Here is a 26,139-nt window from a genome sequence, read left to right as displayed (position 1 = left end):
AAAACAACTCTTCTGGGGAATTAAAAAGGTACTGAACAAAAAGCAACACGTAGTAAATCTTGGGTTGTTTTGCAAAATAAAAATATACATTTGAGTAGACCAGATGGCAAAACCATACCCATTACAATCTGAACACTGTATTTAAAACACTTAAACTCTGAAGGTCTGGATATTAACAATCCTCAATCTATCTATATTTGTGATCCTAAAAAGACATTAAATACTCTTAAACCCCCAGTCCTCCAAAACACAGAGAGACCCAACAGGTTGGGCTAGTGGTATATCAGTAGTCACACAGGACTAGACTAGATCTGAGTTTGCAACCTACACACAAGAGATCTTCAGGAACTTAGGCTAAGGGGAAGCACTTTATTGAAACATGGCCTAAGAGAAGAGGGGAGAGTACCTTGTAATCTAAAACTATGTGGTCCATCTCTTGTTCCACCTCAGTCTAGAGTGTGATGCCTCCTCTTAAACTGCCATTTCGTAACAAAACATACTGTGTAGAAGCCAAATATTTGCCTCAGTAGAGCAAAGAACAATTATAATTTAGCAGCAACAGAGAACACAATTCCTGATTTAACTATGGGACAGAGAAGAAAGAGTGATAGGGTGTCTCACTGGGGAAACTGAAAGATACCTAGTCTATTTGCATGTAAAATATTATGAGCTTGATTCCTCAGTCATTGCTCTGTTGGGTAGTCAGGAAGAAGGTCAATGTAGCTGTAACCGGAGCTGAAAAGAACTACTCTGCCGTTCTGTGCTCCCACCAGGCCATCTGGCCGTGGTGCTGTGACAACTCTAGCTCAGTGCTTCATTCCAGAGTGTAGACACGGTCAGGGCCGAACCAGAGGCACACCCACAGTGTGTTTCTTCCTGGCTCAGAACACATTCATCACGAAGCTCATGTCAGGGGAGAAACTAAGTGTTCTGGTTATGCCTACAGCCATTAGATCTACTAGCAATTTCTCCCTCATTTTGTTCCAGATCTCTTGAGGCAGAAACTCGATCTCAGCAGCTAATTTCATCCTATTTTCTTTAGAAAAAGTGTCCGAGTTAGTTGACTACACAAGGAAATGTGTGTGAACATTCACTCCTACCCTCCCCACATACATATACAGACATACAATAGAAACACATACATACATACATTCTCTAAGTTGTCAAGATGGTGTATGCTGATGAAATGCCTAAAGGGTTACTTCTTGCTTAAAAAGAAAATTTGACTAATTATTCTCCAAGTATGGATTAGGCCCTAGCAAACTTTTATAAATATAGTTCGAGAAGACAGCAACGAAAGTTTTAAATAGAGGCTGTCTTGAGGGCTTTCCTGATGGATTTTGTTAACACGTACATTATTCAAAACAGGCATATCATTATGGATTATAAAAATAGAACTGTATATATTTGTTAATACATATTCACAGCTTATGCTGGAATGGCTCACAGGAGAAATCATGGTTCATGCAGAAAATAAACATTACTCAAGTAAATATAAACAAATAAGATTAGGTCCATTAAGGCTGAGAACTTAATAATCAGCCCATTTGGTTTCTCTTTGTAGGGCAGTCAAAAACATAAAAGAAGGTGACACCTAAACATACATACACATACAATGACATGAAATACATGGAAAGAATATAAATTAACCAATAAAGCAATGTGGAGTTAAGGTGCAAAAATACAATCTTCACCCACTTCTCTCTACTCCTGTGTTTTCAAGCATTACAACATGTTAACTGCCACCGGTGGCAATACCAACCAGAACAGGTCTGAATGTTTATAAATTTTCTAAGTGTTGAAAGTTAAAGCAAAATCCTTTGGGATCTATGATCACACATTTTGGTAGAAACTGCAGATTTACAGAGATGACTACTGAGCAGTAGGTAGTAAATGGAGCCAAGAAGTACAATCTTGCCCATTCATCCTCCATAGGAATCAGAATATTGGCTTCAATCAGCTACTCATCATTTTATATAATCTTCACCCTAAAAAATAAATCATAGTTACCAATGTAAGAATGTTTGTAAGTCAATGAGGTTTGTTTAATCTGTTTTAAAATGTATGAATTTTTTGTTTGTTTAGGATCTACAGAAAGGCTTTTTAAAAATACAGATTGCAAGAAAATTGAGCTGATTTGGCTTTTTTTCATTAATTCAATTTAGATTAAAACAAATGTTACCTCATGTAATAAAAGCTATCAAAAACCAAACCGTTCGCTTTTACAAAAATATTTTAAAAGATAAAAAATTTACAGCATTTTCTTATAACTGTTTCAAGTGCTCCCAAAGCAATCACAATGATAAAGAAACCAATCCATGACATCTTCATTATAAAATCTTTACAGTGTCTTCAACAAATGGTCCTGGAACAATTGGATATTCACATGCAAAAGAATTAAGTTGGACCTCTAACTCATACCATATAGAAAAATTAACTCAAAATGGATCAGTGACCTAAAATATAAGAGCTAAAACCATAAAACTCTTAGAAGAAAACATAGGGGTAAGGTTCTTCATGACCTTGAATTTGGCAATGGATTGTTAACATATGACACCCAAAGCCTGAACAACAAAAGAAAAAATAGATAAACTGGACTTCATCAAAATTTAAATGTTTTGTGCACCAAAGGACACTATCAAGAATGTGAGAAGGGGCGCCTGGTGGCTCAGTCAGTTAAGCGTCTGACTTTTAATTTTGGCTCAGGTCATGATCTTATGGTTCGTGAGAGTGAGCCCTGCATCAGGCTCTGTGCTGACAGTGCAGAGCCTGCTTGGGATTCTCTCTCTCAACATAAATAAACTTTAAAAAAAAAAAAAAAAAAAAAAAAAGAATGTGAAAAAAACAACCTACAGAATGGGATAAGGTCTAGAATCTGGGAAAAATATAAACTCCTACAACTCAACAACAAAATGAAAAACAACTCAATTAAAACTTGGGCAAGGGACTTAGACATTCCTTCAAAGAAGATATACAAATGGCCAATAAGCATATGAAGAGATGCTCAACATCATTAGTCTTTGGGGAAATGCCAATCAAAAACACAATCAGATACTACTTCACATCCTAGGATGGAAGGCTATAGTTTTTAAAAATAGAGGGGCACCTAGCTGGCTCAGTCAGTGGAGCATGCGACTTTTGATCTCGGGGTTGTGAGTTCAAGCCCCATTTGGGTGTAGAGATTACTTAAAAATAAATTTTTTTTAAATAAGGGAAAATAAAAAGAGTTAGCAAGATGTACAGAAACGGGAAGCTTCATATGCTGCTGGTGGGAATGCAAAATATATCAGCCACTGTGGAGAACAATTTGTGGTTCCCTTAAAAGTTAAATATAAAATTACCAGAAGACTCAGCAATTCCACTTCTAGGTATATAAGCAAAAGAACTGAAAACAAGTACTCAAACACATACTTGTACACTCATGTTTCATATCATACTGTTCGGGAGAAACAAGCATCAACAGATGAATGAACAAATAAATTGTGGTACACATACCTAGCAGAACATTATACAGCCATAACATGGAATAAAGTACTAATATAGGCTACAGTGTGGATGAACCTTGAAAATATACTAGGTGAAAACAGCCAGACACAAAAAGTCACATATTGTATGTTTCCATTTGTATGAAATATCCAGAATAGGTAAATCCATAGAGACAAGTTGCCAAGGGCTGGAGGGAGGGAGTAAGAACAAGTAACTACCTAATGAGTTCAGGGCTTTCTTCTGGGGTGATAAAATGTTTTATAACTAGATAGAAGTGGTGGTTGTACAACACTGATTGTACTAAATGCCTCTGAATTATTACTTTAAAATGGTTAATTTTATGAATTTCATATGAATTTCACCATAATGAAAAAAAAAAACCCTGCAATGATGGGCTCCTGTACTAGATACAGCCTGGACTAGGTGAAGACAGGTTTTTCCCATTATAGCTGTGTGACCCTGGGCGTCTTAACCAATCCCTCTGCTATTTCTTCATCTACAAAATAAAAAGTGTAATTCCTTAACACAATTATTGGAGGAAAAACATAAGATAAATATAAGTGAAAGGATTCTTTAGGCTGTAAATCAAAATACAAATAAAATTCTTATTAACAATAACTAGAATGTACTCCCATTTATGGACTAAGTTTACTTTAAGAATTTTCCATACATTTTTCAGTTGCTGTTCATCGAGCCCATGTAAAATTCATCTCAATATTTAGAATCTAGCACCATTTCACTTGCTTATTAGTATATTACAAATGACATCAACATTTTATTTAATGACATAAGGAAAGTGGTCAATGGAAACCCTACCTTAAAACGCTTCTCTAAATATAAACTCTCCCACTCATGGTACTCACAGGAATTGCTGTTAGCATCCGTCTTCCCAGCTTTCATGTGCCTGCTTGAGTTCTGCTGAGATTTGCTCTGCTCTTCTCCAGTGAGTAGGGCCTTTATTTCAGAAGGGATTTTTCCTTGGTCCATTGCCATGCACCACTGCTTGTACTGAAATATGTAAAATATATTTAAGTAAAATTTTACTAGCCAGAGTTCAGGAACCAGGGGTAGAAATCCCAGACAGAAGAACTCCCATAACTAGAGGTCACACTGGCTGGTGGGAATCCTATCCCTCCACTGTATTTTCTGTTTGTAACCTAGGACATGTATGAGGCCTGCCATCTTTCAGAAGAGGGTAGGAAACTGCTGCTGAATCTTCTAGTGATAAACTGTGGGTAGTGCTCAGATTAAGAAGGCCCTTCTGGGGAGGTGCTTGAGTGGCTCAGTCGGTTGAGCATCCAACTCTTGATTTCGGCTCGAGTCATGATCTGGCTGTTTTGTGGGTTTAAGCCCCGCATTGGGCTCTGTGCTGTGTGAGAAGCCTTGGAATTCTCCTGCTCTCTCTGCCCCTCCGCTGCTTACACTCTCTTGCTCTCAAAGTAAATAAACTTAAAAAAAAAAGAAGGCTCCTCTGGTTAAAAGATTCTCTCTTCCCAGTGTGCCACTAATTAGAATTCATCTCTTTTTGCTGTCACATTATCATTTCTACTCCTAAAATAAATAATTTTATAATTTCCCTTCTCTTTCATAAACATTCACTAAACATCTGCTTTCTGCCAGACTGTGTAGTATGGACTTTGACGTATACAAAGATCAGTCAGTTCAAAGATCATGCCCTCAAGTAGCTTACACTGCAGAAGGTAAGAAATAACTTGCAGCAGGAGTCAAATTCAATATATATATTTTTAAATCTATTCAATAGTGTTTATCTGGACTCTCTTCAGACCCCAACCTTATTTTCTTACCATTTAAAATGCTGAGGTCCTAGTTTTGTGATGATCATAGTAGTATTCTCTCTCGTCTCCAACCTGTCACCTCCTCCCCTGAGCTTATAGTGAGATTTCTATTCTCTTTTACATTTCTACAGCCACCACCCAAAGTCTGGATGAATAAATGACCAAAACATGACAAATAAATAAATCAATATGTTGAAACACAAATGGTATATATACTATGCATATTGTTACATATTGTTATATTGCTTTTTCCACTTAGCAATATATTGTAAATGCCTTTCTACATTAGTAAATATACATGTGCATTGTGATTTTTACTGCCTGCAAAGTAGTCCAATTTATGAATGCAGTATAATTTAACTAATCCCCTATTATTGTACATTTGTGTTATTTTCCATTTTTTTCCTTCAAAAACAATCCCTCAGTGAAATAGTCAGGCACATTCTGCTCCCACCAGCTACTATGCAAAACTGCTTCCTTGCTTACGTCTTGGCTAACAGACTAATATTCTTTCCTGTATTTGTCAAACACATACGTGAAAATTGGTACCTTCATATTTTAATATATATTTCTTTGACTACTAAGCTTAGGTTGATTTTTTCAGGTGTTTACTGGCAGACTTTCTTACCATTTCCAGTTCCTCTCTGAGGGCACATATGGCTCTTTCCCGACTGGATACCAACTCTTCCAAATACTGGTATCTTAGTTTTTTCCTGGCCCGGCATTCTCTTGCACTCTGCCGGCTCCTCTCAAGTTTTGCCTTCAAGTCGATTTTGGCTGGCTTCCGACCACGTTTGCCGGGCTTCTTAACTTTACCTCCAACCACCTTCGGCAAGAGAGAGAAGAAATGGTTTTTTTCTCTCAGTTCTGTTTCTAGGAAAGTGTCTATGGCTGCACATTAGCAAGGAAAACATTTACAAATAATACATGAAGCCAATGAAACTAAGAAAGCATAATCCCATGACATGCCTCATGAGTCTTTGCTTCATGTTATTGTTTTCTTTCTGATACTTCTAATACTATGAGTGTGAGAGAAGAAATTCTGTAAGTTTTCATTATTTCTTCAATGATAAACTTTAAGTCATTTAACAGTAAATTTTATGAACCATGTATGACTAGATGCTACAATCTAAAAGATGGCCGCTAAATATTGTGTTCACAAAGAATTTCTGACTTGTGAAAATAATAGTTAGAAAAACCAATATTTAAAATTGTAGGGGTGCCTGGATGGCTCAGTCGGTTAAGCATCCGACTTTGGCTTGGGTCATGATCTCACAGTTTGAGAGTTCGAGCCCCATGTCGGGCTCTGTGCTGACAGCTCAGAGCCTGGAGCCTGCTTCAGGTTCTCTCTCTCTCTCTCTCTCTCTCTCTCTCTCTCTCTGCTCCTCCCCCATTCATGCTCTGTCTCTCTCTCTCTCAAAAATAAATAAACATTAAAAAAAAAGATTTAAATTTTTTTTTTTTTAATTTATTTTTGGGACAGAGAGAGACAGAGCATGAACGGGGGAGGGGCAGAGAGAGAGGGAAACACAGAATCGGAAACAGGCTCCAGGCTCCGAGCCATCAGCCCAGAGCCTGACGCGGGGCTCGAACTCACGGACCGCGAGATCGTGACCTGGCTGAAGTCGGACGCTTAACCGACTGCGCCACCCAGGCGCCCCAAAGATTTAAAAATTTTAAGTTCAGTGTAATCTCAACCTTATAAAACAACACATAGAAGAAAGGATGTTTATTAAAAATTCAATGAGGATTTCTTTGACAGCTTTCTCTCATCTATATTTTTTATTATTTCTAAATGTTTATAGTTAGAAAACAACATAAAATTTGTACAAAAATTGTGTGTGTGTGTGTGTGTGTGTGTGTGTATACACACACACACACACACACACACACACACACACACACACACACATATATATATATAAATGTATCCTAAGAAATTTGGCTATGAATTCCCTCTTCAACATTGATGAGCCCAAAGGAACACACAGAAGTCCCTGACATCTTCAGGATAATTCTCTCCTGATTTTAGAAGCCTATAATTATAACCTTAGACTGTCTCAAGAGATTTCAACTTGCTCCCACTGGTCATAAGACATCTTTTCAATATCTCTGCTATTCATTTACCTGCACAGGCACAATTTTTTGGTGACTAGCAAAGTAATTTAATCTTCTTCACTGTTTAGCTTTGGAACCTCCCCAAGTTCTTACACAAGATGTAACTATGAGGTAAATGTGATGATTTTTTAAATACACGAACCTGAACTTGTACATCAAATAAATTTTCTTTAAAGCAATTACCTTGAAAGGGGTTACATTTATTCCAAAGAACAAGCTTTTTGGGAAAGTGCTTTTAGAGCTAGTTTCTTACAAGCTACAATACAGTCGAGTTGGCCTCAGATTATCTACTTTATCTGACAAAATTCTGAATTATGGTCCAGTTCTTTCTGAAAACTACCCTCAGAAAATAAAAATGACATAACTTCAGTATTCTGAAAGGAATACTGCTGAGGAATACTGCTGAGGCTTTAAAGGCAATTATAAAAGAGAAGATGCAAAACTCAAATACTGAAAAATCATTGGAATAAAGTAGGGGCGCCTGGGTGGCTCAGTTGGTTAAGCATCTGACTTCGGTTTGGGTCATGATCTCACAGTTCATGAGTTCAAGCCCCGCGTTGGGCTCTGTGCTGACAGCATGGAGCCTAGAACCTGCTTTGGATTCTGTCTCCCTCTCTCTGCCCCTCCCCTGCTCGTTTTCTCCCTCTCTCTCTCTCTCTCTCTCTCTCTCTCTCTCTCTCAAAATAAATAAACTTAAGGAAAAAAAAGCTCTTAAAAAAAAAAGTAGAAGCATTCCCAGTAACAAAACTCAAACGCAATATTCATGTGGGTATAAAAACTCTCATTTGCTTGTTTGTTGCGATCACTATTAATATCACACATGAACAATGCCCAATACCCTATAAAGATCAGATCATTACTAAGTATAATGGTTAGGTTGAAAACCAAACTGTAAATATGAATGAACCACATTGACCAGACCCTGTGTCATGTAACATGATGGCCAACCACTGCATCAAGCATTTTATAAGGCAGCTCTGAAATGAGACTGAATTCTCCAAGACTCTGGGGAAAAAACTTTCTTTTCCACCACTCTTGTAAAGCTAGCTGCTTCAGTACTCCCAAATTAGTTTCAACTTTTCAAAAACAGATCTTTTAAGCTTTTTATATTATACACCATGTTTTTATTCCAACATAATAATATACACCTCAGGAAACTGCACAATTTTAATAAAATATTTTGAAATCATCCTACATTAAACCAAAGTATATTTGCTATTGCTACAGTTTTTAAAAAGCAATATATTTACAGCATAAACTCGAGTCTACAGAGACATAAATGATAATCATATCTATTCTTTATGTAGTAAAGTGAATCGTCAATCATACAACACTGTAATCTAATACCTCGAATATTGCTGTTTTTAATTAATTCAGGAGAGGCTGCCTTTGAGAAGCCAGCAAGAGGACACAGTGTACTTAAGAGACTTCAGTGATTTTTGAAACAAACTGAGCACAGTCATAAAAATCAAACAAAAGTTATATCCTTTTGTTTAGTTTTCATGATAGTAAAATTATTTCACTACCTTTTTTTAAATTAGAAAGCAGAGTAAATGAATCTAGGTTTCCTGTATTTTATGTCACCTCCTGTAAAATTACGTTAAAACCGTATGTTTAATTTTTCCTCAATGGTAGACTGAATTTTTAGCTTTTGGTGTCAGCTAAAATCTGATTAGTATACCGGTTTTCAAGAGAGGTACATTGCAGGATTACTGTAAGTCTTAAGTATAAAAGCACCAGGTAAAGAAAAAGGTATTATACAAATGTGGGTTAGTAGACTACTTGCCTTAACAACTGAACTTCATATATTCATAAGCCATAATGATTAGGGGAAACTTAGGAGAAGTTAGTGAAAGGAACCAGAAACTAAAACTGAAATCAGTCTCACAAATTCCTTAAATAGCTCTGGCCAAAAATCATTCTTACCAATTTTCATTAAAATTTCACAAAATCAGTGACAACCATATTGTCCCTTTGCTCTCCTATTTCTTCTGTGAGGAAGCACATTAATGTTGCTAAGTAAAAGTACTGATTTTTATGCACCAACACAAACTCCAAAGAAAACTATGAAAATGATATAAGATTTAGCTTTTTCTATTCTAGTCTTATTTCTATTGACATAGAGCCACATGAAAATATAAATAGCTGTCTTTAAAACAGTGGAACCTCTTTATCCATTACCCATTTTACTTCTTTTTCCTCCCCCAAACACATTTGTGAGCTGGAAATAGGAAGCCCCAAGGGAAACACTCAGAAAGTCTGTCTCCCTAGCTCTCATATAAAGAAACTTGCCAGCCATTGATTTTTTTCTTACTCTCCAGAGAATTTATTACACGAAGGTAAAACAGTAGAGATGCTAGATTTCACTAGGGCTTTTGCAATACCACATCTGTCTTCGTTATTACGTTTAAAATGTTCAAGTCTGTTTATTATAAGCAAGTAAGAGTGAAGGTCCTACTTTTATGTTAACTACCTGTTTTTTTATAAACACTTTCTCCATTGAGACAAGCTAAAACTGGATGTTCTGATTTTTAGAAAGTAAGCACCAGGGACTGTCATATAATTCTTAGCACACAGCAATAACTATCTAATAAATATGGCAGATAAAAAGACAAAAGACATTCCTAAGTAACTAATGGGTCAAAGAAGAGATCACAAGGGAAATTAGAAAACTGCTTGGAAATGAAAAGAAAACACAACATACCAAAACTTTATGAGATGCAGCTAAAGCAGTGCTCAGAGGGAGCTGTAAATGCTTAAACTAAAAAGAAGATTTGAAATCAATAACCTAATTTTCCACCTTAAGAAACTCGAAAATGAAGGACAAATTAAATCCCAAGCAAGCTGATGGAAGGAAATAACAAGTATCAAAGCAGACATAAATAAAATAGAGGATGGTAAAACAATAGAGAAAATCAATGAAACCAAAAGTTTCAAAAAAATCAACAAAATCCACAAACCTTTGGCTAGACTGGCCAAGAGAAAACATTCAAAATACTAAAGTCAAGATGAGGGGCGCCTGGGTGGCTCAGGCATCCGACTCGATTTCAGCTCGGGTCATGATCTTGGGGTCGTGGGATTCAAGCCCTGTGTTGGGCTCCGTGCTGTTAGTGTGGAGCTTGCTTGGGATTCTTTCTCTCCCCCTTTCTCCTCCCCTCCGCTGCTTGTGCTTATACTCTTTCTCTCAAAATAAATAAACTTAAAAATAAAAAGACTGGGTTAAAAAAAAAAAAAAGACTGAAAGAGACATCATCCCTATCAACTTTACAGAAATAGTAATGGTTACATGAGATACTATGAAAAATTATATGCCAAAAACAAGATAACCTAGAAGAAATGGACAAATTTCTAGAAAGACACAAAGTAGCAAAACTGACTCAAGATAAAATAGAAAATCTGAATAGACCTATAACAAAAAAAGAGATTGAATTAGTAACAACAACAACAACAAATTCCCACAAAGAAAAGTCCAAGTCACTTCACTGGTGAATTCTACTAAACATTTAAAGAATTAACACTAAGTTTGCATAAACTCTTCCAAAAAACAGAAGAGAAAACAACATGTCCCAATTCATTCTACGAAGCCATTATTAGCTTGATATCAAAACCAAAGATACCATAAGAAAACTACAGACCAATATGTTTTCCGAATATAGATGCAAATATCCTCAACAAAATGCTAGCAGATTGAATCTAACAACATATAAAGAGGATTTACACCATAGCTATGTGCAACTTATCACAGGAATAATGGTAGGTGTAACAACCCAAAAATCAAATACTGTAATAACAGATCATCTCAAAAGAAAAAAAGGGCCAAAGTTACATTTTCTTCTCAAAAGACTCAGAAAAAGCACCTGACAAAATCTAACACCTTCATGTGATAAAAAAAAAAAAAACACTCAACAAACTGAATAAAGGGAACTTCTTCAACCTGATAAAGGGTATCTATGAAACACCCACAGCTAATATCACACTTAAAGGTAAAATATTGAAAGCTTTCCCCGCAAAGATCAGGAAAAAGACAAGGACCTTGCCTTCTCTCATTACTTCTATTCAACACTGTATTATATTAGAGGATCTAGCCACAGCAATTAGGCAAGAAAAAGAAAGAAAAGTCATTCATACTGGAAGGGAAAAAATAAAACTACTTTTACTTGAGGATGGTATGATCTTGTATGTAGAAAATCCTAAGGAATCCACAAAAAACTATTAGTGCTGATAAATGAGTTGAGCAAGGTTGCAAGAGACAAGATCTATAAACAAAAATTAGCTCTGAACAATGAACAATCTGAAATGAAATCATAAAGACATTCATTGAGAATAGCATAAAAACATACCATTTAGAACAACATTTTAGGGGCACCTGAGTGGCTCAGTCAGTTAAGCATCTGACTCTTGATTTCGGCTCAGGTCATGATCTCACGGTTCATGAGATCAAGCCCCAGGTTGAGTCGGGCTCTGTACAAACAGTGCGGAGTCTACTTGAGATTATCTCTCCTTCTCTCTCTGCCCCTCCCCTGCTTGCTCTCTAAATAAACATTTAAAAAAGGAACAGCATTTTATTGAGGGTATTTGCATCTATATTCAGAGAACATATTGGTCTATAGTTTTCTTACGGTATCTCTGGTTTTGATACATGCTACAATATTGGCCTCATAGAATGACTTAGCAATATTTAACAAAAAAAACCCTGCAAACCTTATGCACTGAAAACCACAAAACATCATTATAAGAAACTAAATATCTAATAAAAAGAAAGACATTCCATATTCATGGATTGAAAGACTTAATATTGTTAAGATGACAATATTCCCCCAAATTGATCTGCAAATTCAACAAAATCCCAGCTGGGGTTGCCTGGCTGGTTCAGTTGGTAGAACATTTGACTTTTGATCTTGGGGTCATGAGTTTGATCCCCATACTGGGTGTAGAGATCACTTAAAAAAATACCAGCTGCCTTTTTGCATAAACTGACAAGATAATTTAAAAAATTATATGGTCTCAAAAATAAATAAACGTTAAAAAAAATTTTTAAAAAATGCTCTGTCTCTGTCTCAAAAATAAATAAATGTTAAAAAAAATTAAAAAAAATGCTCTGTCTCTCTCTGTCTCAACAATAAATAAACGTTAAAAAAAATTAAAAAAAAAAATAAAAATAAAAAATTATATGGTAATAGAGGGACCCCAAATAGCCAAACAATTTTAAAAAACAAAAAGGTGGAGGGCTTGACTTGCTGATTTCAAAATTTATTAGAAAGCTACAATAATCAAGATAATGTGGTACTGGCACAAGGGTAGACACATATCAAATGAAAAAGAATTGAGAATCTGGAAATAAACCTTAGATTTATGGTCAAATGATTTTCAGTAAGGTGCCACAACAATAGAGAAACGGGAAAAGAACAGTCTTTTCAATAAATGGTGCTGGGACAACTGAATATCTGTAAGCAAAAAGAATTAAGTTGGACTCCTACAACATGCCATATACAAAAATTAACTCAAAATAGAACAAAGGCCTAAATGTAAGAGTCACAATAACTCTTAAAGGAAAACATAGAGATAAATCTTGTGACCTTGGATTAGGCCACAGTTTCTTAGATATGACACCACAAGCATACTCAACAAAAGAAAAAAATTGGACTTCAAAATTAAAAATTTTGTGCTTCAGGGGCGCCTGGGTGGCTCAGTGGGTTAAGCATCCGACTTTGGTTCAGGTCATGATTTCACAGTTGGCATGTTCATGCCCCACGTCAGGCTCTGTGCTGTTAGCTCAGAGCCTGGAGCCTGCTTCAGATTCTGTGTCTCCCTCTCTCTGCCCCTCACCCACTTATGCTCTCTGTCTCTCAAAAATAAATAAACATTAAAAAAAATTTTTTTTATGCTTCAAAGAACACCATTAATGTCAACACATAGAATGGGAGAAAATAATTGTTAAGTCATACGTATGATAAATTTGTATCCAGAATATACAAAGAACACCTACAATTCAACAAAAAGATAAACTGTCCAATTAAAGTGTAGGCAAAGTATTTGAATAGACATTTCTCCAAAGAAGACATATAAATGACCAATAAACATATGAAAAACATTCAACATCATTAGTCATTTGGGAAATGTGAATCAAGGCCAAGAGATACCTCTTTATACCCACAAGAATGGTTATATGATAAAAAACAGCCAATAACATGTGGAGATGTGGAGAAATGGAACCCTTATACATTGCTGGTGGGAATATAAAATAGTGGCCACCTTGGAAAACCATTTGCATGTTCCCCAAAATATTAAACCTAGAATTACCATACGACCCAGCAGTTCTGCTCCTAGGTATATCCCCCCAAAAGATGAAAACATATGACCACATAAGAATTTGTACAATGCATGTTCATAGTAACGTTTTTCATGATAGCTTTTTAAAAAGTGGAAACAACCCAAATGTCCATCAACTGATGAGTGTATAACAAAATGTGGTGTGTCCATACAATGGAACATTCATTATTCAGACACAAAAAGGAATGAAGTACATGGTTCAACACAGATGAACACTGGAAACATTATGCCAAGTGAAAGAAACCAAACACAAATGGCCTCATACTGTGTGATTCCATGGAGCTAAAATGTCCACAAAAGGCAAATCGATAAGAGATAAAAAGTAGATTAGTAATTGCTTAGGGCAGGGGAGGAGAGAATGAGCAACGACTGCTAAAGTGTTTCTTTTGTTCTTTTTTAAAATTAACATAGTTTGCTTTTCAGAGCTGTTTTAGGTTTACAAAAAATTAAGCAGAAAGTAGAGAGTTCTCACATATCTCCTCTTTCTCCACTCTCCCAGTGTCCCCTATCATTATTATTATTTTTTTTTTAATTTTTTTTTTCAACGTTTTTTTATTTATTTTTGGGACAGAGAGAGACAGAGCATGATCGGGGGAGGGTCAGAGAGGGAGACACAGAATCGGAAACAGGCTCCAGGCTCCGAGCCATCAGCCCAGAGCCTGACGCGGGACTCGAACTCACGGACCGCGAGATCGTGACCTGGCTGAAGTCGGACGCTCAACCGACTGCGCCACCCAGGCGCCCCCCCCATCATTATTTTTCTGAGAGAGACAGAGAGACAGACAGAGACAGGGCATGAGCAGGGGAAGGGCAGAGAGAGAAGGAGACACAGAATCTGAAGCAGGCTCCAGGCTCAGAGCTGTCAGCACAGATCCCTATGTGGGGCTGGAACCATGAACTGTGAAATCATGACCTGAGCCAAAGCCAGACGCTTAACCGACTCAGCCATCCAGGCATCCCCCAGCGTCCCCTATTATTAACATCTCGTAGGGGTGCCTGGGTGGCTCAGTTGGTTGAGTGTCCAACTTCGGCTCAGCTCATGATCTCGTGGTTTGTGAGTTCAAGTCCCATATTGGGATGGATCTCTGCTGTCAGCACAGAGCCTGCTTCAGATCCTCAGTACTCCCCCACCCTTCCCCCACTCCCTCTCCCTCTCTCAAAAATAAACATTAAATTAAAAAAAAAAATCTTGCATTAGTGTAGTACCTTCACTATAACTCATGAACTAACGTTGATATGTTATTAATAAATCCATAGTCTACATCACTCTGTGTTGTATGGCTCTCTGGATTTGACAAATGCACATATCATGTATCTGCAATAAAGTATCATACAGAATATTTTCACTGCCCTAAAAATCCCATGTCCCACCCCTTCTTCCTTCCTCCAAAATGCTGGCAACCATTTATCTTTTTACTACCTTTATAGTTTTGCGTTTTCCATAACGTCATATAGTTGGAATCACAGGGTAGACAGCCTTTTTAAACTGGCCTCTTTCACTTAGCAATATGCAAGGAAGTTCCGCCATGCCTTTTTGTGGTTTAATAGTTCAGTTCTTTTTATTGCTTAATAACATTACTGGGGTGCCTGGGTGGCTCAGTCGGTGGGGTGTCCAACTTTGGCTCAGGTCATGATCTCACAATCTGTGAGTTTGAGCCCCGCGTTGGGCTCTGTGCTGACAGCTCAGAGGCTGGAGCCTGTTTCTGATTCTGTGTCTCCCTCTTTCTCTCTCCTCCCCCGCTCATGCTCTGTCTCTCTCTTCTCAAAAATAAACATTAAAAAAAAAATTTAAAAAAAACAATATTACATTACATGGATATACCACAGTTTGTTTACAAGGGTTTCTTTTTAAGGTAATGAAAATGTTCTGGGAAGATAGCAGTAACCATTGCACAACTGTGAATGTACGGTTGGCCCTTGAACAATGCAAGGGTTAGGAGCACTGATCCCCAAGCAGTCACAATTCCACACAAAACCTAACTCTTAATAGCCTACTGTTAACTGGAAGCCTTACTAATAACATAGTTAATACATATTTTGTATATTATATGTATCATATACTGTATTATTACAATAAAGTAAGCTAAAGAAAAGAAAATATTATTAACAAAATCACGAGGATGGGGTGCCTGCATGGCTTAGTCGGTTAAGCATCTGACTTCAGCTCAGGTCACGATCTCAAGGTTCATAGGTTCGAGCCCCACATCAGGCTCTGTGCTGACAGCTCAATGCCTGGAGCCTGCTTCAGATTCTGTGTCTCCCTCTCTCTCTCCCCCTCCCCCACTCATGCTCGGTCTCTCTTTCTCTCAAAAAATAAATAAACATTAAACATTTTTTTTTAATTAAAAAAAAGAAAATCATAAGGAAAATACATTTATAGCATGGCACTGTATTTATAAAAAACAAATCTGTATGTAAGTGAGCCCACATGTTCAAACCCATGTTGTTCAAGCATCAACTGTACTAATAAAAATCACAGAATTGTACACTTTAAAAGGATGAATTTTACGGTATGTGAATTATTTTTCAATAAAGGCATTATCTTAAAAAGACAGCTGTTATTAAAAAAATACGTGAACCTTAAAAAGCGGAAAGAATAATAGAAAAGGAAGAATCAATGTGGCATAGAGACACAAGCTTATGAGGAGAAAGAATATTACAGAGGGGAGGGGTCAAGCATAAGGGTTCTAATTTTGGAGCTTAAAAAGGCTGAGAATTAACACACAACGACTGGATCTAGCCAAGAAGGAGTTCCTGATAATTCTAAATTTAACCATTACAGAGAAAAAATAGAACTTAGCCTGCAAAGGCCTGAGTGTGGATGGCACAGGCTTCCCAGTCAACAGGTTTAACTTTTGTAGAAAGAGGAGCTGCATGCTCTCCAGGGGTTCTTATTAGGAAGGCTCCAGTGTCCAGATTAAACCCTATTCCAAAGATTCTTGGATCATTTTACTTCTAGCTTTTTAGGAGCTAACAACAAACACTTAAACTCAAGGCCAAACTGAAGTATGCAGGAAGAGAGCACTCACCATGGACAAGGCCTTGAGTGAGGCACTCTACCTGTTACCTCATGTTATTTCACACCATTTCAGGGAGGGAAAAGCCATCTTCTTCAGGTAAAGAGGGGAAAATTAATTCCTCTATTCAACAACCATTTACTGAACACCTGCCATGTCCCCAAATTCTGTGAAACTCCAGGAATATTGATATAAGAACACAGCGTCCTAAACTGTAATGTATATAGACTCATAAGACACAGAAGACATGAAAAAAGCAATAACATAATAAAAGACAGGATATCAGGATATACAGGAGTGATGGTGGTAGAAGGATACATGTATACACACACATACCCACACACAGATATGCACAGTGATCTCTTTTGTTTTATAGATGGCAACATTTTAGTTCAGAGAATTTCAGTGTCAGAGCAGGGTCTAGGACCTAAGACCCCTGATTTGCATCATAGCAACTTGTCACAAGGTAACTCACTATCATAAGCATAACTATTCCCCTCCAGATTTCATGGTAGGACTCATTAACTTGATCACATCATGCCCTGCAAAGGCTCGAAAACTGACAGGCGTTTTATGGGCACTGCTCTATTAATGCCATATATCTCTCATTTACTCCAGCTCACTGTGGCATTAGGCACTTGATGGAGGGTGGTGGTGAGGAGGTTAACTAACAAACTTTCTCATTTTATGCTTCCTTGAAATCTCCCTCTACTATTGTGGCTCTCCATACCCACCAACTGAAGTCATGCCAATCTATTCCTTTATAAAATCTGAGTTAGCTCTTCTTCTCTCCTCCTACTGCCTATATTAGTCAGAGCTCTACTCACAGATTATCACAATAAGTTCTCAGTAGGGCTCCCTACCATCTCTCCTTTTCCACTCCCACCTTCCTAGTTAATCTATCTTGCAAAGAGCTACCAAATTAACCTTTCTTTTCAGTTTATTAAAATAACGTTGGTGTATTTTCCTTCATTGTAAAAACGCAGTTATCTGATCATTACAGAAAGAACAAACTCCCTTTGGCCATGTCACTCTCCAGCTCAGGAGAAGACCTCTGACTCAACACTGCTTACTAGGTCACTATATCCAGTATATCACTTTCCTGTGGCTGCTCTAACAATTACCACAAACTTGGTGGTGATGAAAGCAATAGAAATGTATTCTTTCTGTTTGTTCTGCAGGCCAGAGTCTGGAAGGATGGCACTACTTCTGGAGAGCACAGGGGAGAATCCATCCTTGCCTCTTCCAGCTTCTAGGAACTATCAGCATGCCCTCATTTGTGGCCACGTCAATCCAATCTCTGCCTCTGTGGTCACACCGCCTCCATATCTGTCTGCCAAATCTCTCTCAGCCTTACTCTTATGAGGACACCTGTCATTGGATTTAGGCCCCACACAGATAATCCAGGATAAATTCTTCCTCTCAAAACCATTAATTTAATCACACTCCCCCCCCCATAAGGTAATATTCATTTTTACCATATAAGGTGATATTCACAGGCTCCAGGGATTAGGACACAGATATTTCTTTTCAGGGGCCACTAGTCAGCCCACTATATCCAGGCTCCTGCTAACCAAGGCAATCTTCTCTTTCATTATTCCCCAAAGGGGAATCATATCTAGTCATGCCTCCTTAGGACCTTGCCTCATCCCCTCCATTCCCATCTATTCAATATCACCATTTCTCTAAATGTTCCCTCCACCTCTCTACCATCCAGAATGGCAAATGTTATGCTTTCTTTGGTTAGGGGATCAGCTCTAGCCTTCTTTCTCTGAAGCTCTCCCTGACAATCACCGTCTTCCCATATGTCATTTTTTTTCTCCAAATGTCTGGAACATATACTGAACACACTGAATTTATATGTTATATTGCTTTTTGTTTGTTTGTTTTTTAGTAGCCTCACAGATTTAAGTTCTATCTCCTCCAGGTAACGTGAGCTGCTCGGGCACAAAAGCTGTGTTTTCTGCTTTCCCAATCTCCACTGTATCCAGCCCTGAGACAGGCTAAATTTAAGAGGCATTTATTAAAAGACTGATAATTGAATGAATAAATGCAAAGAAAAATTAGGACTATTCAAAACTGACTTAAATTGATGTCATTATCAGGACTGCCAACTTATAGAAGCTATAAAAGAAAAAGAAAAAGAAAAAAAAAGCTCCCTCATAAGGGATATAAAATCTGAAAAACCAATGAAGAACTCTTAACTATTTTACCACCCTTTTTGCACTTATTTACTTCCTAATGCTCTAATTCTTAAGGCAACTCATAAAAGTTTCAAGCTGTTAAGTAAGTCTAAGAGGATTATTGCATGTACATGAAGTGGCAGCAACAGCCCCAGCTAAAGACAAAAAATAGCAAGGGGGTTCACTTCACTCTTTTTAAAACATAAAGTGAAAAGTTATCTCCAACTGATTAAAGAAAAATAAGATAGGAATGTACCCAGCTACTGCTCTTTACCACTTTAAAGAAAAAACAGGTAGCTGCATTTTCATTTGGTGTTAAGACTCCCGTAACTTCCTTCACAGCTGTGGGTTAGGCCTTTTATTTACCAGATCTTCAGAAACAAAAGTCTAATCACATCTTCCTGCTGCTAACCTTTCTGCCAGTTTTTCTAGTCAACGGAAGGAGAAAGAAGATAAAGTAGGCCTCTCTGAACTGAGAGTTAACTCCTGCCTCTCCTCTCCCAACACCTATGCCTGTTTGAAGCTAAATATAATACTACATAGATTTCAGCAATGCCTGAAACTGTTACAAACTGACTCACTAGGAGCGGGTCTATACCTAACTGTCTTTGCTTCCCCGCCCACCTCTTTCTCAACCGCTACATTTTCGCTTCTACCCTATCACTCCAGGGAAAATTCTCTTGCTAGGATCATAAATAATCCCCTATTTTCCAAATAGAACGGATACTCCTCCCCAACCCCCCCTTTGCTGTTTACTTGACTTTTTTTGTGGCATCTCATATTAAAGTTCCCTCTTTAAAATTTTCTCTTCCCTTAGATACATGGCAGAACTGCCTTCCCCCTTTTTTTTCTGGTTCTCCTGGATCACTAACCCTCTTTATTTTGCGGAGTTCTGTTCCTCAGCCTCTTCTGATCATTCTAGTCCAGAGTTCTGTCTTTTTAACTCTCTCTTCTGTCCACATTCTTCATCCTTGAAGGATTTTATGCATGCTACATCAACCACAACCCAAATTACAATAGCCTCAATATGGTCTTCAGCTCAGGCCTTTCTTACGAGCAATCTAAACTGATGAGGGGCCAGAAAGGACTAGCATTTACTGAGAACCCGTGATGTACTAAGTTCTTCTGATATGGACTCACATATATACAGCTGACTCTTCAACAATGCAAGGGTGATGGGTGCCGACTTCCAAACAGTCAAAAAACCATCTGTAACTTTTCACTCCCCTGCAAAACTTAACTATTACTAGACTACTGTTGACTGGAATCCTTCTCAATAACACAGTCAATTAACACACATTTTGTATGTTATATGTATTACATATTGTAATCTTACAATAAAGCTAGGGAAAAGAAAATGTTAAGAAAATCATAAGGAAGAGAAAATATATTTACAGTACTATATTTATTTTCTAAAAATCCACGTGTAAGTAGATCTGGGCAGTTTAAACCTATGTTGCTTAAGGGTCAACTGTTCATTTTTTAAGTAAGCTTTATGCCCAATGGTGGGGCTTCAACTCACAGCCCAAGATCAAGAGTCACATACTCTACCAACTGAGCTAGTCAGGTGCCCCAAAGGTCAACTGTTATTACATTTAATTCTCACAATAATTCATTAAAGTTTTATTAATCCATCCAGTGAAGAAATTCAGTTTGGAACAGATTAAATAATCTGTTCAAAATCATAACAGCTTGAAAGTGGTAGAAATGAGATCTGATCTTTGGTTATATGCCAAAATCCATGTTCTTCCCTAATCGGACCCTCTGCCTCTAGTCTTATGCTGGTTCCTACATCTTTACCCTAATCCATTCTCCATATAGCCATTAGCATTTTTTCCTTTAAAAACACAAATCTGATATTGTCACCTCCGCTTTAAAATCCTTTGATGGCTCCCCAACATCTATAGCCTTGGTTTTCAAACTGCAGCAAGCATATGAGCCAGTCAACTGGCGAGCCTAATTAAAATTCAGATTCCCACGCCCTATTCCCAATATCCTGGGTCAGCAGGTGTTTCTTTATTCCACATTTTGAAAAAATACTGACCAAAATGTGTTAGCTTAATTTGCCAGGCATATCATGATCTGGCCCCAGATTATTTTTCCAATCTTATCTCTGCCTACACCTTTACTTATGCTTTATGCTCTAGCTTGGGAGTCAGCAAACGACAGCCCTGATGGAAAGCAAAGCCCAGCCGATTGACTGTTTTGGTAAATAAAGTTTTATTAGAACACAGCCACACCCAGTCATTAAATCTGCCTATGGTTACTTCTGTGCTAAAATGGCAGAGCTGAATAATTGCACCAGAGACCACATGGCCAGCAAATAATTACTATCTGACCTTTTACTGAAAATTTTTTAATTCCTGCTCTAACTTCTACCATAGTACTTATTCAGTGCAATATGCTTTATTTAGTACAGGCATCTACTCTTACCGCTCCAAAAGCACTTTACCTCTATTGCCCTTATTTTTTACCTCACTATATTGTAATTATTTTTCTTTATGTCTGCTTAGCCCACTGAAATGTAAGTTTCCAAGAATAGTTATAAACGTTATCACCTTTGTGTCTCTGTCTAGCACAATGCCTTTACATATTATATGTCCAACAAATATTTAATGAATTAATGAATAAACAGACTTTTCTGAAAACCTTAGGAGAGTGAATTGTTCTAAATAAGGATATGTAAACTTAGATTTCAGCTGGTTTCTGTAGTATTAAAATTACTCCTTAGGGTTAAACCATCTTTTGAGGTACCTTAGTTAAAATATGCAGGCAGTATAGGGGTGCCTGGGTGGCTCATTTGTTTAAGCATCCGACTCTTGATTTCAGCTCAGGTCGTGATCTCATGGTTCCTGAATTTGAGCCCCACATGGGGCTCTGTGCTGACAGTGCAGAGCCTGCTTGGGATTCTCTCTCTCTCCCTCTCTGTCCCTCCCCTGCTCGTGCACTCTCTCTCTCTGCCTCTGTCTCTCAAAATAAATAAACTTAAACATTTTTTTTTTAATCTTAAAAAAATATATGCAGACAGCCTAGAGAGGAAAGGAAGGTACATTAAATCTGTCAGAGATTTGTTTAGTAGATGAGCTGGCTCTTCTGTTTTAGTCTCGTGGAAAGCACTGATGAAGAGGAGGGAAGAAAAAGCAGAGAATGTCTGAGTTTTGTGGCACTGCTCAAGGAAGGTGGTTCCAACTGTAGCAAAAGATGGATAAAGGGTCAACAGGAGGGACTTCAGGGGCCAAAGGACAGGTCCAGGAATGTCAAAGAGATTCTTTGGCCAAGTTAAAATTTTTGTGAGAACCAACACTACTCAGAACTGAATGGAACAGAAGACCTTGTCTTCTTACCTAAGAGGTAAGGAAGGTGTAAGAAAACTCATTTTTAGAAAATCGTGTGTAATACAGGTAGAGGAAGAACGAAGGAGAACAGTATCCATATTAGCATATTGTGGCCAGTGTCTGACCCACTCTCTTGTCAGTCACTCAACTGAAGCTTGGTGCCCTAAACTGTCAGGCAATATAATATGGTAGTCTATTACCAGCTTAGTCTGAGGCAGGGACATATCTAGTCTAGGATATTTCAATTTATATTAGTCATTCATTCAATAAACATAGAAGTCAAATGTAAAATAAAAAGTAAGAACCTTCTATGATCAAAGCCTCTGAAAATAACATACGTTAATTTTCTTTGTAATTGAATGCAGCAGATCAGGAGGAAGCTTTCATAAAAACAAGCACTTTTTACTAGTAGACATGCAGGTGGGCTCAGGAGACTATCTTTCTCACACAATCTGACAGTTAAATGCAGAGTTTAAGTTCATTTCAAGCCCCATCCCATTGCCCTGTCCCATTGGGGGCATAGTTAGGAGCAAAGGGTAGTGTAGGTATAAATATAAACATGGCTCCAAATGTTATGCAACAGCGTGCAATTAAGAATTGCTAAAATGAGCATCTCAGGTACCTACTGCACTGTGTCAACTACCAAGGAAGTCACTCCTTGGTAATGATAACATTTTTTGTGCTTACTATATGTCAGACTCTCTATTCAATGCTTTATGATAATGTAGTACCTCTAATCCTCAGCAAAGCCTGTGAAAAAGGTATTGGCCATTTAACAGATAAAATGGAAGCTCAGAAAGGTTAATTAGCCAAGATTTTTCCTTCCCAACTAGCTTAGTAGAGATCTACTCAGTCAGTGTTCAATCTCTGCTACTTAACACTTTCCCAAGCCCCCACTTTTAGATGCCCAATCTATCTCTTGCTTTCTTTTTGCTATTTGCCATTGTCTGTATACTCTGGGTGGTTGGCTCAATAGAGCACATGGATTAACAAAGCCCAGGTACGTCAGGGCAATCTCCTTAATGACACTCTGTCCCCACTTCCTTCAGTCACTATTAACAAGTACTCTATGCTGTGTCAGGCACACCGCTAGTCGGTTGAAAGGCAAAGCTGCACTCCCATTCAAATCTGTCCTACTCTGACTCCAGAAAGCTGGACGGCAGAATGTGGAGAGCTCCTGGCACACTCACTCGTTGCCACTGATGAAAACAACTCAGAATACAGAATCTTTTTAAAGGGAGGTCCTCACATCATCATCGTCTTCTCCTGACCTGCTCATTCAAGTACTGTCTCTCTAGAACTGCAGCTCCTGCCCACTTCATCCTCTTCCCGTTCCCCTGGCCTTGCTGTTGGCCAGTCTGTCATCCTTTCTGCCCTCCTGTCACCACAATTCCAGGCCCCAACTCTCACCTTCCCTTATACAGGAAAAAAGGGAACCTGAGACTCCATCACTTAAACATAATGTGAGGGGAAATGTGTTTTGTGTGTAAGTACACGTATATGCTAGGAGGAAAATACAATTTTGCAGGACTGTAACAACTAGAGCACAGAGAAAGGCAGGCCTGGGAGCTGCCAAAGACTTGTTTAAGGGCTGTTTCATACTGCCTGACTGCTGGAAGAGCGGTCCAGTCTTGCTGTACATGGCATTTAAATATTACTCATCCACAACTACGATATGTACTCAAAGTGAAAGTAGTGTATTTACAGAGGCACTATCCATCCAGAGACCTCTGAAGGGATTTCCTTCTGCATGATCATTAAAGATTTAAGAAACTGCTGGTTTCTAAATACTCTCATAAAAACAATCAATTAAAAAGAATGAGAACTGAGTTCGTTTTGCTTCCCTGTGAACCCTATAGGAAATAAATTATGGATAGTCTACCCCCCAAATTTAACTTCACTCTTTTAGGGAAAACAATACAATTTTATACCCTCCACCACAGTTTGCTAGTTTTAGAAATAACTCCTATGTGATTCTATAGGCAAGTCAAATAACTCAAAATCCAATGTATTTTTCTTGGGACTTAATTTGAGATTACCAACGACTTTGAGAAAGTTATCAAATGTTTCAAAGGTCTGAAAAGTAAACTAAATTATGTAGAATATACTGTGAGAGCCTCAAATTAAGGAAATTAAAGAACGATGTTATTTTAGCATCCTTAAAGAGCTGTAACATTATTTTCTACAAAAGAGAAGGGATACGGTATTCAGATTTACTTTCAAAATCAATACTGAACAGTCAAGCTAGCAAGACTTTTATGGAAAATCATTTTCTAATGTTCCTGGAAAACTTTCAGAACTCCCTCTTTCTGTCTTGGAAATATCACTTCCTATTAGGGTTTGCTACTTCACAAGCAAACTGTTTCTCTAGGTGAGTCTCAATTTCAGAGTACTGCAGTGGGCTTTCCCTTCATTTATCACTTTTCTCAGAGCCTTCTGCAAGAACGGGAAGAGGCGATAATGTAGACTAACACAAACAGCACAGAGAAGGGAGAAGTGTTTTCATTCTAAGGATGGGTGAAACAAAAATGTGACCGCAGCAAAGTGTTACTGGTTAAGTGGAGGGGGACAAGAGCACCCAAACAAAGGAAAAAGCTAGCAAGAGCAGTATGCCAGAGCCTGTGGAAAGTAGGACCCCTGAAAGGCAAAGAGAAGGAGTAACTTCTACTTCAAAGACTGGCAAAGTCTAGCAGTCTGAGTCCTTAAAAAAAAAAAAAAGTCCAATTTCTTAAACATGCCAGAACATCAGTAAGCTGATGAGTAATGAGCTGACCATCCCTATATCTTCATGAAATAAAACTGGACAACACTAATGTGGATAGACAGAAAGACAGGGTATACATAAACTATGTGAATTACCCAATTATGAGTAATGCCTGCTAGAATCATAGGGATAAGTGATTTTTTTTTTTTTTAATGGCAAAAGACGGATGGAAGTGGGATATTAAGATACATTACCAAGAAGGAATTCACTACTTTTCCTAGAGAAGGCTTTCTAGAGGAGGTTAGATTCTGGACGAATAGCAACAGGAGCTTCGCAGAGTGTTCCAACCAACCACAGGAAAATAGCTCATAGGGGGAGTGAACTGATTATATGAATGGGGCATTGAGTAAGGGAGCCTGAGAGAAGAAAGGGGAACCTTCAAGGGGAATAGGGCTGGTTCAGGGTGCCCTAATTAAGGTCTCCACACCGGAGAAAGTGTGGGAAAGGGCCGGGGAAGGCAAAAAGAGAAAACACGGTAGTTTCTTCACTTATCTCGCTAGGCAAGTCAAGGACTAGGGTTTGCGCTACCTGGAAAAGCTGACAAACAGGCTTGTCCGGGGAGTGAAAAATTTCCAGAGGAGAAGGCCCTTTCTGGAAAAACACAGCCCCCTGTTCCCTGAATTTCTGGCTGGGTACAGGGGGTAACAACTGGAGGCGCAGGGATGTCTAAGGCAGGTGTTTCCCGGGTGTTGGCGAGGCTACCAAGCTGAGGTTCAGCGGCGAGTCTAGCACTTAGCGACAAGCAGGCGGCGGCGGCGGCAGCAGCTGCGCGTGCAAACCACAGGACTTACCTTACTGTCATCCATCTCGGCGGACAGGCCGGCCTGGCCAGGCGCTCCCTCCCCCTCCCCTCTCCCGGCTCAGCCGGCCTGGCCGGGCCCGGCCCCCGCCCCGGGGGAAGAAGGGGATATGGTTCTGACTGTCTCCTCCTCTCGCCTAACAGTTCGCTTCCCTGAGGCCACAGTCACGGGGACGAGGGACCAGTTCAGGAATGACAGAGCGGACCCTGGAGGCGGCCCAAAACGCCTCCCTTTGCCGCCGCCGCCTCCTCCTCCCCCTCCATGACAGTCTCTGGGTGTGTTTACAGACTCCCTGGAGAGCCGCCCGGAC

The 26,139-nt window shown here is 38.5% G+C and overlaps 1 protein-coding gene across 1 annotated transcript; it reads right to left on the bottom strand.

Annotated features, from left to right (window-relative positions):
- CREBL2 (cAMP responsive element binding protein like 2) lies at nt 1-26,139 on the bottom strand. The gene is made up of 4 exons (XM_007076307.3): nt 25,821-26,139; nt 5,911-6,108; nt 4,350-4,494; nt 1-1,988 (listed from the first exon to the last, which is right to left on the bottom strand). The coding sequence occupies exons 1-4, from the start codon at nt 25,833-25,835 to the stop codon at nt 1,984-1,986; spliced, it is 363 nt and encodes a 120-aa protein (XP_007076369.1). The 5' UTR covers nt 25,836-26,139; the 3' UTR covers nt 1-1,983.

The sequence above is a fragment of the Panthera tigris genome, chromosome B4 (assembly GCF_018350195.1).
Source record: "Panthera tigris isolate Pti1 chromosome B4, P.tigris_Pti1_mat1.1, whole genome shotgun sequence".
Taxonomy (NCBI): domain Eukaryota; kingdom Metazoa; phylum Chordata; class Mammalia; order Carnivora; family Felidae; genus Panthera; species Panthera tigris.
Note: the sequence above shows the minus strand (reverse complement) of the source record. Positions and strands in the feature narration are given on the sequence as shown.